The sequence below is a fragment of the Opisthocomus hoazin genome, chromosome 15, assembly GCF_030867145.1.
Source record: "Opisthocomus hoazin isolate bOpiHoa1 chromosome 15, bOpiHoa1.hap1, whole genome shotgun sequence".
Taxonomy (NCBI): Eukaryota; Metazoa; Chordata; class Aves; order Opisthocomiformes; family Opisthocomidae; genus Opisthocomus; species Opisthocomus hoazin.
The window spans coordinates 13,381,121-13,395,954 of record NC_134428.1 but is presented as its reverse complement, the minus strand read 5'-3'; the positions used below and the strand labels follow the sequence as shown (position 1 = coordinate 13,395,954).

The 14,834-nt window shown below is 43.0% G+C and overlaps 1 protein-coding gene across 1 annotated transcript in view; it reads right to left on the bottom strand.

Annotated features, from left to right (window-relative positions):
• DNAAF8 (dynein axonemal assembly factor 8) overlaps positions 1 to 14,571 on the bottom strand; it is a 97,078-nt gene extending 82,507 nt beyond the window's left edge. Inside the window, exons 1-9 of the mRNA XM_075436977.1 lie at positions 14,485 to 14,571; positions 12,686 to 12,845; positions 9,814 to 9,927; positions 8,906 to 9,400; positions 5,280 to 5,376; positions 4,727 to 4,868; positions 3,613 to 3,759; positions 2,763 to 2,828; positions 176 to 544 (exon numbers count right to left, since the gene is read on the bottom strand). Of these exons, the coding sequence (XP_075293092.1) occupies positions 176 to 544; positions 2,763 to 2,828; positions 3,613 to 3,759; positions 4,727 to 4,868; positions 5,280 to 5,376; positions 8,906 to 9,400; positions 9,814 to 9,927; positions 12,686 to 12,832 (1,577 nt within the window). The 5' untranslated portion in view covers positions 12,833 to 12,845; positions 14,485 to 14,571. The remainder of the gene's footprint in view (positions 1 to 175; positions 545 to 2,762; positions 2,829 to 3,612; positions 3,760 to 4,726; positions 4,869 to 5,279; positions 5,377 to 8,905; positions 9,401 to 9,813; positions 9,928 to 12,685; positions 12,846 to 14,484) is intronic.
• Between the last annotated feature and the right edge of the window lie 263 nt (positions 14,572 to 14,834).

The following is a 14,834-nucleotide window of genomic DNA, read 5'->3' as shown; positions in this document are numbered from 1 at the left end:
AATAATGGAACTCTCCCAGATAGCTGGGCAGTTGCATAATACAGCCTCCTGATGTCACTTTAAAATTAGACCTTATGCAGAATACACTACATTAAACTAAGCCCAAGGAAGCAGGGGCCCAAAGAACTCTGCTATTTCCTCAATCAATACTATTTTTCTTTTTCGTGGGTGATACCTTGGCAATTCAGCAGTAGTTAGAGGAGACTCGGGAGCATTTCCTGAATGTTGAACCTTCTCAGTTTCCATTCTGTTTTCATTTTCTATGTCAGCTCCATTGCCCCCACGGCTTGTCAAGGGGGTATTTCTTTTCTCTGACTTTAATCTCATCAGTTTCCTGGGAATCACCTTATTTGCCTCTTGCCTCACTTTAAAATATTGGGTTTGACTTATTTTAGAGAAACCTATCTCTTCCAGACTTTCTGGATCCCGTTTTACACCTTCAAGTTTTTCAGCCAGGGTAGATGTTTTATGAAGAAGCTCTGAGGTTTCTTTTCGGGCTGTATGCAGTTGTTGCAGTAGAAGGCTTTTCCCTGAGCAATTTCTCCTGCAAAGAAAACAAAAAAAACTAATTTAATCAGGATAGAGCATTATATGAATAAATTAAAACTCTGAGGAACTCCTCATATGAGTGACAGCTCAAAGCAAGGACTGGGCATCTACACAAATAATAGCTGTTGGTAATAGCAGCACCAGCACACAAGCAACACAAAACGCTACAATGACAGAACGTGAAACCGATCTTACTATTTTCTTCTTCTTCCACATTTCAGGCACAACGTACACCTACTAGAAGAGCCCTGAACAAACGTAATGTTGGCATGGAAATTAGAGTCTAGAGATTTTTGATCCCTTTGGATACAGGGCTTGGGATTCAAATACATCCAGAAGGAAAGTTCTTCTAATAATTTTTAGGATTTGTAAGTGTTTGGCTTAATTTCACCCATGTCTCCTCCCGGTTAATGAGACAGCCAAATTGCCAGCAACCACAGTATTGTGATCACATTCTGTTGTGGAATGTCCTATCATGATATAAGCAGCAGATAAGGTTATTTTGTCTTGCGGGTCTCTTCAGTGGTGAGTCTCCCAAGTCACCTGCTACAGGAAGACTGCCATCAGTTTGTAGCTTTTCTGGTGATTATAACCAAACAGTATACCTTATTTTAGTAGTAGCTGAAAAGTACCCGGACTGAGTAACAGATTGAGTTGGATATTAATGATGCGGTTAGGTGGTGTGTATATGTACACAGCATCATACTGCTGTACTTCTCTAGCTTAAACCTATGCTTTAGGATTCTTTCTCCTTAAGGATCTCACATCTCCTGCCATCATATCCAGAACCACCAAATCAACACTTAATATTGATGGCTGGACTACTAAGGAGTATGCCTACGTAGTGGCAGTTTTACGAGAGCACCATGTATTGGAGAGCAGCCTTATGGTATAGTATTAGAGATGGCACTGACTACCTGAGCACTCCAGGGATAAACCAGCTGCGTATTTTCTAGGCTAAGTGCCTGGACATCAAGACTACTAACCCTCCAAGGCCCTAATATGCAGATATATTGTACCACAGAATATGTAGCCTGATTGATAATTCCACCCAGATGAGGGTTCAATGCCAGTTTCACTCTTATGAATGAGATCAGAATCTTGCCCTGCTGAGACTATGAGACTTTCTTATCTAGAAACAGAACTGAATAAAGTTTGCCAGGCATTTTATTTGTGTATGTTCTTTAGCAACATTAAAATGAATCAAAATCCAATCAGCTACGCTCTGCTCTCCATCACTCCAGATTTACACTGATACAACTTCTGCATTTGCATCAGTGCCAGTGAATTCCCCAAGCATCGTCTTGTTCCTGCTTTATGCTGGCTTTAGATTAGATGTTCTAAATTATATTGAGGGCTTAGGCTCTGTTCCTTGTCAAGTCATTTATTCTTTCAAACCATTAAAAGAAAAGGAGTAATTGGCTGACACAACAATACAAGTGTTCTGCTTTCCTCTGCACTCCTGTAATATGAACTTACATGCATCAGATTTCTAAATGTAATCCAGAGCATAGATGCAGTAAGATGTTTTACGCTTGACATATCTGCTTCATGTTAAACAAATGTCTAACAACCTATGGGTATGAATCAAGCCCCAAGTTTAGCAACAGGAACAGGCTGGCATGTCATCTATGAAGAACTTACTTACAGTTTAAGATTCCATCCATCACACGCTCTCCCCTTTCCCCTCTTCTTCTCCCCCCCAATTAAGGAGAATTGAGAGCATCCCTGCCCACACAATATATTCAATATTCTCTTTAAATCAACATCTAATCTAGCCTATTTTATTATTTCTAAAAATAAAGGTTTGTCTGAGTCAACTGTCTACAACGTTTTCAAAGTTTGGTTCTGAGTCATTTAAAAAACAGTTCTCCTGTCACTCAAACATGTCTGGAGAAGGTTTCCAAGCCAGGTCTACTCTGTTTGTCTTTTGAGCTGTTTCCGTGCAGCTGTAAAGAAGCAAAGTGCTATACTGCCTCAAGGATCAACAACTATCGTCTAGCTTCGGTATCTTTACCATGCAACAGAAAAGAGTGATCTCCTGGAGCCAGACTGAAGCACTATCATTATTGGGCTTTGTTGCTGTGAAGACCAGGAACAGAAATATTTCAGTACACGAGCTCTCACTCTAATCACTGTTAGAGCAACTATTTTAGTTTCAGAAAAAATGAATATCATATCATTTGAACTAGGGTGCTGGTAAAGAATCTTACATTCTCCTGTCTGCTTGATCCTTAATTGTCATTGTCTCCTCTTCTTCAGTGGAGCTGTCGCTTGCACTATGAAACAAATTAGACCATATTAGTTTACTCTGTTCCAACTGGGTGTTGGCTTTTTGTCATTTCTAGGATATAAAATTAGAACCATTATGAAAAAGGGAGAGATACTTTCAGGGAAGAAATCCAGGTGTTATAGATAGTTCTTCACATTATTACTCTTGAAAAAAAATATTCAAGCAACTAACATCAAGATGCGTTAGGTGTTTATTAACTACAAGGTTTCTTCTGGCTACTGTTTTCTTCAACTCCTTGCTGCAGCAAATGTACAACCTGAGAAGTGAGCAAACAGCTACCTCAGACATCATTAGCTCTAGGGGAAAGGACGCATTTGCCAGAATCTGTTGCAGATTGAGAAGAATTTGGCCTTCCATAACTGACAATATAAGGCCTATTATCACACAGGAGACCGAAATCAGCACCTATAGTTGCTTGCCAGCAGCGTAGTCAAGGACGTCCATTTTGTACACAGTGCTGTCAGAATGCTAGCCCAACTCAGACAGCTGCAAGCATCACTTTGCAGTCACTGCCCACTCCTTTATAGATGGAAACTTTCTAACTTATTTCTCTGGATCATTTGCACGTCCTTTCTGTGCTGCCTGCATCCCATACGTTCTTCTGAGACAAGTTATTCTCTCCCAAGAATGTGTCTGTGCTCCAACAGGCCTTCCTACTAAGGTCACAGAGGTGCAGAAAAAAAGAACAATTTTAAAGTTGTATTTCACAAGTACGAGTACAGTTCCCACTTTGTTACTTAGTTCTTACTAACAATAAAGCCAGAATTTACCTTTGTTTCTCATTAGGGAATGTTACTGACTTCTGCGGTTTAGCACCTCTTAAATCTATGTACACAGTTACAGGCTCTGGCAGGCACTGTAATCTCATCATGTCCATCCTTAGAGAACTCCATGAAGATGATAGGACGGCAACATCCCTAAGTATAGAAAACATTGTTTCAGCATGTCCTCCACCTTATCCATAGAAGTCCTGCAGGACGTGGATTACAATCAAAATTTGATTGTGAAAGGAGCTTTGTGCTTGGGTATTGTACAGATTCAAACTCTGCTTCTGCCTACTATCTGTCTTACAAAGCTGAACTCAAAGATTCAACTTCCCCCGAGGAATACAGATCACAGGCAGCATGATGAGGGATATTTAGTTCTTAAAAACTGACAATGTCAAATTATTCCTTAGAACAAAGGTAGGTAATTATACTATCAAAGAGCTGACAAGTTTTAAGAGCCCAGTGTCAATCCGTAAACACAGGTCCCCCTTGCCCCCGCCCCCCACCTCCTTTGGCAATGCTATTTTATCCTTCAGAGCATCCAAAGTGCAAGTCTTCTTCGTGTCTCTCCCTGCTCTGGGAAAGCATCCTCACTGCACCTTCCCCTTCAAAAGCCTGTTCCACTATTGTTTCCTCTGTGTTGCCACCATTGATGTTGTTCCCTCTGAACAGTCTGGAAATCCACTTCCTTCACAAAGAACCCTCCAAGGTGCACTGACATCTCCACCGACACCTACAAAAAAATCATCCTGCATACTTTAGCTAAATTGAGGTACCAGTAAGAGAAACCGGTACTCTGGATAACAAACACTGTGGCCATGATAACTCAATTACCTTGTTTTCCTGCCTTTCCCATTTGTCCCAGGCATCTGGTAAGGTCTGGACAAAGGTAGTGGTTGGTGGAGACCGCTAAGGTAGCAGGATACTGACTGTTTATCATCAAATGTACATGAACTGAATCTTATTTTTTCCCCTTTAACATCCCTGTAGTGTACTCCAACCACGATATCAGCTTTCTGCAGAGGCTAGAGAAAAGCACCTTTCGAATACTATGAGTTTCCAGGTATCCTTACTGGCAGTCATTATTACCTGGTGTATATGACAGAAAAGGACCTACTTCTTATTTTCTTGCTGTTCTTCAAAGGAGGAGAGCTTGGCTGATTGCCACCTGCAGTGTGGAGACACTGTCCTGGACTGCCTGGCACACAGCTCTTTCAGCTTCTCCATGAGCTGATTGTCAGACCTACTCCTGAAGGTCTCTATGGAAGAGCAACAATAAGAATCACCAGTTGTGGCCTTCTGCCATGGGATCATCCAGTATACCCTTTCCCCATTTTCACTTTCTCCCTTTCTCTACAGCCTGTCAGAAGGGGAAGAATAAAGATACTACTGTCAGCTGGCTCTGACAAACTCACTTCAAACCTTCATCTATCTTGCATGAATCGCTCTTAGGCCATGACAGCCCACAAAGCACTGGTTTCAAGCTACAAATCAAGATGAAATCTTGAGAGAAGCTAATTAATTAAAAATATGTTTTACAGAGGCATTACAAAACCCGCTATGATTTCAACATTCAAGATGCTGCTGCAGGGAATGATTTCAACACAGGAAACAGTTTTATTTATGTTTATATGTGTTCAGCAAAGTTGGTATTAATTTAGTAATGTTACCATGATCTGCTGAGGAGAAAGCAACTGCTGCATGAGTGTTATCTTTCTGCTGCTCCAGCTCCTCAAGAATCTTGTCTAGATCCCATTTTTCAATATTCTGAAAGAAGACAGTTGAACTGTGATGGAAAATTCACTCGCAAGAGACTGCTACAAAACATGAACATGAGGAAGAACTTCTTCCCTCTGAGGGTGACGGAGCACTGGAACAGGTTGCCCAGGGAGGTTGTGGAGTCTCCTTCTCTGGAGATATTCAAGACCCGCCTGGACAAGGTCCTCTACAGCCTACTGTAGGTGACCCTGCTTCGACAGGAGGGTTGGACTAGATGACCCACAGAGGTCCCTTCCAATCCCGACCATTCTGTGATTCTGTGAAAAGTCCCTTTGACTCACTTTCTTTATAATAACTCCATCAGATTCTTCTGGCACATATAAAAACATAAATGGCATGGAAGTTCATAGAATCATAGAAAGTTTTGGGTCGGAAAGGACCCCTAGAGGTCATCTAGTCCAACCCCCACCTTACTTACCTCCAGCACTATGCCACTGTCACTTGCCAGTAGGTGAACTAGTGTGTCATTCTGGACGCTGTTGCTTCACAGAATGTTGAATGAGTCTCGACAGCTAGCATGACTAACAAAAGGATATTTACTGTTTGAACACTGTTTGCCTCATGTCATTGTCAAGGCTGTGCACACCTAGCATAGGCAAGTGCAGTATAACTAATAGGAGAAACCAGTGAAGGAATAACCAATGTTCACTCAAATATAACAAAGGTAGACTGCCTTCTCCTTCCTCACTCAAGAACTGTGATGTCTAAAAGGTGTTTCTAGAATGGACTGAACTGACCACTCCTTAAAGCGGAAACATAAGCCCATCCTAAACATCCACTTGACCCTTCTCTCCCTAAGATGGGACATAAACGATGTTATATCCTCCACATGGCTCTGTCTTCCATATTCATTCACACGGTAGAGTCCTTCCAACACCAAGTACTCCCCTTCATCCCTCAAACCCACTAACCGTAGGCCACCCACATATTTTATTTCCCTCATTCCATTCCTCCAATCACCTCTCCTCACCCTTTCACTGGCTCCAAAAGATGATGCCCCTAACTACACTGCCAGCTTGCTTTAAGCAGTTGCACAAGGAAGTGCCACAATGAAATGAATGCATTTACTACATCTCTTTGGACAATGCATCTATCCAACTGCTTCACCCTCTTTTGCTGAGGCTTTTTGAGAATCACAAACCCTTTTGATACAGGCTGCTGAAAACCATCGGAGACAGTAAAACAGATTAGAAGATGGCCTGATACAAGACCAAGCATACATATTCTGATCCTGAATAATGCCAAGAACTTCTTACTGCCACTAACATGAGAAGGACTTTTTGCTTTCCAGTTCTTTGAGATGAGGCCCACAGCCTTTTTCTCCCCCTCCAACTTCCAACCAGGGCACATTCCCATTGCTGTAGGTACAGTCAGCATCAGCTGTGATCTCTGAGCCGCTTATCCCACTCTGAAGATAGGATCACCAATTTCATTGCTATGAATCACACATACACTGGCTGAGGATATGGTCACACTTCACACTGCTAACTTAGACATGAGAACCAGTCTGCGATGACAAAAGTTCACATGCATTTAAAACACTGATTGCTTTCCCCTCTGAATATTATTTGAAATTAAAGTTTAATTAAAAATATCCACATCTGTCTGAAATATTATCACCGCAACTTAGTAGTCGTCATGATTTTTTTTAAAATGAAAGTGGCTGTCAATTATGTCACAACTACAACTACCATGCATTTCATATGACCACGACAGGGCTTTAGAAAAGCAGAAGCAGACTTGAAAACAAGCAGTTTCACTTTGTAAACACCTCTGCGACCTGCCACTCCCATTTAAGAGAAGATTCTCACTCTTTCCAGAGTGATAAATGTTCACAAATACTTGAACCATGATTAGATCTATTCTAATATTACGTGCTGCAGCCAATAAAAGGTAAAAGCCTGACAAGAGTCACAAGCTGAAGACTCTCACACCAACACAAAGCTAATCCTGGTTCAACAAAGTCATTGAGATGCATTGGTCTGGAACAGTGAAAAATGACTGACAGCTGAACTTACTACAACAAGTACCATGTCACAGGTCAGTACAGGTGCTGTTTTATCAAACAGCCTGAAGAGAAAGACAACATATGCATTTGCTTTAATTATGATGAAGCTGGTACTAAGCTTTGTCTTCAGTAATAGTGCTTAAATGCAAACCATCATAATAAAAAGATCAAACCACCATGTAACCTGCTATATTAAGGCTTTATCCTTCTAAACCTCAACAGGAACAGCACTATTGTAATGTACTATACACAGTCCAAAAGAAAAAGAAGATTTGCACAATTCCTTTTCTAGCACAGAAAGGGACTTAAGTATACTTTCGGAAAAAAAAATCCTTTTCAAATTAACAGATATTATTAGAATCAAGAAGAAACTGTATATTAATTGTAATGACTTTACTTAACAGTGCTGAAGTACCTTACTGAGCTGGGAAGTAACAATCAGCTCTCAAATCCAAAACACGTACACCACACACACAAAAAATACAGCTTTGTCCTCACTTCATGAAAGTGAGAATACACTGAGCCTGGTCTCAGTACTCATCCAAACGCATCAGACTTCAGTTCATTGAAGTCAATGATATCAACCAGGTTCTGAAAGGGAAATTGTGCCTCCTGAATTAATAAAGCAACTGATTGTATGAGGTGAGATGGGATTTGAACCTAGAACCACTTGAAAAAGATCCCCTCCAATAACAGCATGGTTAAATGATGCCGCACAATTGGAAAAAAAAAAAAAAAAGCAAGCAGCTGCATGTTTTGCCTATGCTAGAACTGCTGTAACATCAAAAATTTATTTTTGCGAGTGTGGATGAAAGGGGAAAGGAAACATTTGTACTCTGATTCTACAGAAGGCTTTGAACAGAAGTATCAGGTTCATGCTCTATGCTGATTGCATCCTAATGACCTTAAAAAAAAAATCAAAACAGGAAGTAGAGATCTATCACCATAGTACTGAAGAGAACAACCTCTCCATGCTGGGGCCACATACCAGTTAGGCACACATGAGCTGGTCATCCCACAGACCTAAGCACTTGCCTTAGGTGGAAGAGATTTAAGACTTCAGAAACAACCCTAACCACCTTCTCTTCTCACCTCCAGCGTTACCACAGTGCTAACAGAAAAGACAAAGTGCTGGAAGGCCAGAGAATTCAGTGTTTTAATGCAAAGTCTGCCTGGGACCAGAAGAGTTCCCTGCCTTCCCAGGGACAGATGTTGTGGTTGGCTTTCCTGAATAAGACCATGAGCCACGCTGCTGACCCACGGCTTTTGCTGCCATTACGGACTTACAGTGACAGCTCTATGAGACAAAGACAGCTTGTTGGTAGTTTGTATGGCACATGACCCATGAAAACCCAAATTCAGGACAACAATGAAAGCAACAAAGAACACCGTGGTATGTGCAGAATTCAGTATTTCAGTTCTTTATTTTCGCAGAATTCTGAAAGAAATGCACTGTGCCCTCTACCCCACAAGCAGCACTCTCTAAAACCATTTGCTTGAGACACTCACCTGCAACGACAAATGGGTTAGTTCTTGAAGATGATCACCTGAGGAGGTTTCTTCCTTAGCAATTCTTTCTAGACTGTCACTAATGCCATGTGAGGGAGGCTTGACATCTATCTCTAGATGGTCTGGTGACGGCTCTAGAACTATTTTGGAGAGTATCTTTGTCTCTATCAGCTTTCTTCTCTCCTTTTCACTGCACAGCTCTTCCACAGACAATGCTGTATTAAGCCAAGTGTTCCCTCTTTCCTTGTCCTGTCCCCTGCCCAGTTCCTTCTCTTCAAAGCGATCTGTGGAATATGCAAGAGATTCTTCAAGAACAGCTCCCTTTTGGCTTGGAATTTCTTCAGTATGGCTGGCCAGATTGGAAGTCTCATCTTTAATCATTTGTACATCTTCTTTTGTAATGACTTGGGCACTATCGGTTTTTTTCTGCAAGCCAAAACTTGCCAGATCTCCGTTCCAGGTCTCCCATGGATATCTTTCTGTTTCCTGGGTTTGCTACAGGTAGAGAAAATATACACATGCAGAAAGTCATATCTCCCTAAGCTTTAGAAGCTGACAAACCAAACCACAGCAATTGGAAGACAGCAGTGGTGGCTGAAATTATTTCAAACCCTGAAAAATTTAGGAATCAATACACAGCATTACTGTTAGAGCATAGGAAAAAAATACTAAAAGGACAATAATAAAAATTGCAAGGAGATGGGACAAAAAGGTCTAAAATCTAAAATTTTAATGGGTCACTGTATAAAAAGAAAGAAAGAGTCTCTCTAGTGGGAGGAAGTACTGGCGACTATGCTTTTCTATCACACAATTCAATCAAATAGGTCAAGTAACAGCAGCTACCCATGCTGGAGCCAATCAGAAGAGTGGGGTTACAGCAGAACGGCCTGCACACAACAGTCAACAACCTGCATGCTTGAGTCTTCCAGGGAAAACTCCATCAGTTCTTCTGACAGGTCAGGAATTAAGTTTGGCTGTTCCCGATGGAAGATGAAAAGCTCCCCATCACTCTCACAATCAGACTGCAAACAAACAAACAAAAAAAAAAGAGTATTTAAATGAGAGACTGTAACACTCACCTACATATTTGCTTTGCAGTAACAAATCTTATATTGTCAGTTCAGAAACAAGAGATTTCTCTGCAGTCACATCTTCACTATACCATCTGATAGTCCAACACTCAGTAACCTAGACTTACAGTGGCCTAACATTTCAGCAAGCTACAACTGTAAAAACCATGTAAAACTTTGAATTACCATGGAGGTTGATGACTAACATCCCTCTAAGCAAAGTGGTGGCATGAGCCAGCAAGTTCTCTGACTCCCAAGTGATTCTTTGCACCACCTCTTTTACCATCACAGAGTTGCAAGAGCAGGGCTGCTCCCTAAGGGAAGGGGAGCTGGGAGGGGAAGCACGTAACTGGAAAGGGCAAAGGCCTCACCAGGCAAAGCCCAGTCCCACAGTACCTAAGAGGAGTCAGCAGGACAGACTAGAGGTAGCGATCACACTGAGTCAAGAATCCAGATCATAATGCAATATTGTTGCTATGAGGCAGATCAGAGATCAAGCCTGAAAGTCAATTCACAGGTGAAAGTCTAGAACAAGCAGGACTACAGCTAGAAACCACTACTCCTCCAACATAGCCCACACAAAGAGTGAAGGCCCAGAGCTGAGATTAAATAGAGTTGCTGGGCATGTGGGTGGGAGCCCCAGCTGAGGCTGGTCAGGGCCATGAAGGCTTATTATTGTAATCAGGGCCCTGACATTCACTATTCAGAATGAAAAGCAGTATCTGTATTTGGCTGGACAGAGTTTAAATAACTTTGAAAATCTCTTTCCTGAACAAAAGATATGGATTTGAGATGAACCCTTATGCATAGACACTAAAGTGAGATTAAGCACCTCCTCAGCAGTCAAGACACAGATTTCCTGCTTGTCCCTTTGTTTTGCAAGCATACATTTTCAGTAACTCACACTGCAGAATATTCTTTCCGTCTGATGTAATTAATTTTTCTTAACATGAAGCGAACTGCAGCAGAACTTCTTTCCTCTTAATAAATGGCATATCAGGGTAATGAAAGGGCATAAAACACATTTGTCAGTGCCATTTTCAAATGCAGGAGTGCAGCCCATTGAGGTTACAGATCTCAGGTGCATAAATGTATCTTCACGCAAGTGGAAACCGCTCGGACAAAGGTGCAGCACTGAACTGGAGGCTCAGCAGGCTACTGTTTCACAGTAAGTAGGAGAGGAGTTATACAACCAGATCTTTTGCATGCAATTTAAGGGTAGCATGTAAGTGCCAAATAGATTGCCTCAGTACCTTCAGCAGGAGAGTTTTTCTACACGTAACAGAAACAGAGAACTTGGAGACTGTTTACAAGAAAAAAATCTCCAACATGACCTAGAGTTATATAATGGTATTTGGCACCCAAGTACAAAGTTATCTCTCTGTCTTAACCTTCTTGCACACTTACAGAACAAGAATGCCTAAAAACAACTTCTGAGCGCGGGGCCTTAATTTGTACTATCCAGTCACATATTAAAATACAATGGTTGTTTTAAATAACTAAAACAGAATGTAGGTGGAGGGGAACTGAGAAACAGTGAGGCAATACAACTTGTCCAACATGATAGTGATGGAGCCAGGTACAGAAAACAAGTCATGGAACCCGTATCAACACTTTATCCACTAGATCCCACTGCTTCTGATGATTGATTAACAATAAGTAATAAATACCCCATGGAGGCATTTCTGGCTCCTTCACTGGTCACAAGACTCCCCTCATATCATTCAAGGCCACACTAAGTTAGAATAAAACATATCCTTTAAGTGTTCCAGAATATTTTTCAAGTTTATGCATGTTTGAAAATTAACAAATATTCTGAATTGGACAAAAGGCCACTAATAATCGAGTCTTGAGACACATTATCACCTTGGAAAAGTCAATGCCAGAGCTAGCATCTTGGACCAGAGAGGCAGGCACTTTTATTATTTCCACCAAATTCCTGCTGTCCTGTGAACAGAGACCTTCAGCAGCCAAGAGGCAGCCTGTCCTATACACTACAACACAGCAAGTAAAAAACCTGTAGCGGTGAAGAATACGGCACAGTATCTGTCAGTCTTACGCTTTATACTAAAAGGTTAGTGGTATTATGCTTCTTTGCAGGTAGAATTGAAGCACAAAAAGGCAACTTGGTGTGAGGAGAATTACAGGCAGGGAAGAAAGTGGAATCCAGGACTGAAATCTCTGCCAAACACTTTTTTCCAGAGGACCACAAAGTCTTCAGGAATATCTCTTTCCTGTGATGCTCCTGCATAGAAAAGCATACTAACAGGCCTACTGTATGGCAAGTACATTATTGGAATGAACAGCATAATGCTTTCAAGCATAAAACCTTATAATTTCTTTTAAAATCAGCTGTATGCTTCTTTGATACTGTATTTTTGACTGAACAAACTAAGAAGAAACGTGGGCTCATTTTGCAGGATGCCCACTACCCTCCTGTTTCCAACCTATAAATACTTATTGTCTGGAGAAATCAGTCCCATTTTCAGGTTCCAAAGAATACAGTGAGAGGAGATGGTAATTACACTTTGACAATCAGAGATCATCCAGAAGGCTGTAGATTAATGCACAGTGTTACAACAGCCAGAACAGGTAGCCCATCAAGGACAGCACTAGCTACTCAGAAATGCCTGGCTAAGGTGACCTTCTCTTGCTTTTGAGAGATTTTTCTAAAAGACTGTGAGAAAGAAAGGCAGGTTCCAGTGCTTACTGTGGAGGTGTCAGAGTCCAGAGATGGGAGCTGATCTTTCACTGCAGCAAGTATGGCTCCCCATTGAAATGTTCTGTTACTCTGAACAGGAGCTGCAGGCAGCTCGGATGGATGCTCTGTGTTCTCACTTTGCCCTTCTGAGGCCATTTGAACAGCTTCCCTTCAATCAAACGAAAGATGAGCTTAAGTACACCTCACAAAAGAGCACAAGGGATAACATCAGTACAAAGCAAGAACAAAGCATGTGAATTCACGGTCAGCGTTAACGCTCAGCGCTCCCAGGGTTTTCACTGCCAGCAGTGAACCATAAAATCTGCATTTTTTGGAATCGTTTCTTCCCACCTGAGTTCAGAGGGCTGAACTTTCTGCCCTGCTCACCATGTACACCCACAATTGGAGACACACGAGAGGCAGTTTAGCCCCTCATTTATAAAGCATTTTTGGGATTCTTAGCCAGACTGACTTGTAACTCTGTTGTCAGAAAAGCACATTCACGCTGCCTGCGGGGAGAGGGAAGGTACACAGTGAAGCTGAGGCTCTCAGCTGGTCTTTTCTCCTCTTTCCTACTTGTCTCACTGCTCAAATGATAGATAAACAATCTGTGTTTCCTTTTTGTCACTGGGTTTGTATAAAAATGGTTGAAAGTAGGTACTGTCTTCGATTCTGACCTCTCAAAGTGTTTCTAAAGCGTACTCTTTCCTCATGTTTCCCTTGACGTATGTGAGGAGTTGAGACAACATGGTAGGGACTATCGCTGCACTAACAACTTAGATAATTAAACCTCCTGGAAAACCTTTGCTTTTTAAATTTTATGCTACAATTGCATGGTTTCCTGGGGAATCAAAAGTGGGAGTAAATAATTTCTGTTTGGCAAGAAAGCTTAAGAGGTTTGTGACTGTGTGTTGTTCAGTACTGAATTAGCTGTTGATACGATTACACCACCACTATTATTTGCATTGGCGTGGACCAATAACACTCTTCTAAACATAAAGTGAAACTCTTCTCACGCCTTGGGAAATTCACAACTTGCAAAGCGTCTTTGCAAGGACTTCTTATGCCATATCCATACCGCGGCGGCTTTGTTCGTGTGAGACAACTCCTGAATCTGATTTAGGTGGAGGGAAACCTCCGAGGCTGGAGTACTATGCCCTAACAGTAAGCAGAGGTTGCTAAGGGCAAGAGGAGTCCCACGGGGATGAAAGAAAACTGCCTACTGTGGCTGCCTCTGCTAACCTGAGAGAAAGCCAGCCTCCCAAGGCTAAGGATGTTATACTGGATACGATGCATCAATCATCTAATCCAGCATCTTCCCCGGGAGAAAGTAGCACTCTCTGTTTAAAACCAGGTGCAGCCTTGTTAGCTGTAACACAACGGGCGCTTTCGGGAGAGCTTCGGCCAATCGAGACGTGAAATCGCGAGCTTCTCCGTGCCACTAGAACCGGTATCTCCTGTCACAATCATCTCGGGATCATCCCCGGGTGCGATGGCAACGAGGGCGGGAAACAGACCTTCGCTTCAGGGCGGTGCTCAGGGGCAGGCAGCCCCGCCGCGGACCCGGGGATGAGCTCACCCCCGCCCCACCCCAGCACCCCTCACACCGCACCGACCGGTTTCCAGACCCGCACTGCCAGGTGGACACTCTCGCTGGGTGGGACCTCCCTGACAGCCACCAAAATGGCGGCCGGCGCAAGCGCAGCTGCGCCAGCGCCCCCGTCGCCATAGCAACGCGGCCAGCGGCTGCCCGCGCTCCCGGCCCGGCGCCGTTCCCCGCCGCGGGGTCCCCCCTCCCCCTCACTCACAGGGAGTGTGAGGCCTGCGGTCCTGGCAGCGGGGTAAAGCGAACCGACGTGACTTAAAAAAAAACAAACAGGAGGGGCCGGTCAGCAACAACGCAGCCCTGAGGCCTCCGCGACCGTCGCTCCGCCCTCCCCCTTCATTCCTGCAGCTCCTTCCCCCCACCCCTCCCCGTACCTCAGCCACCGGTACGGGTCCGCCCCGCCTGCTAGAACCGCCCGCCCTCCCGCAGCGCCCGAATTCCATTGGTTGATCTTCGCTCCGCCTCCTCACAGCGGCAGCGTGTATTGGCCCGGCGGCGTCTCCCCTTTAGCCACGGAGTCTCTTGGGATGTGTAGTCTGGAGGTCTCCGTGT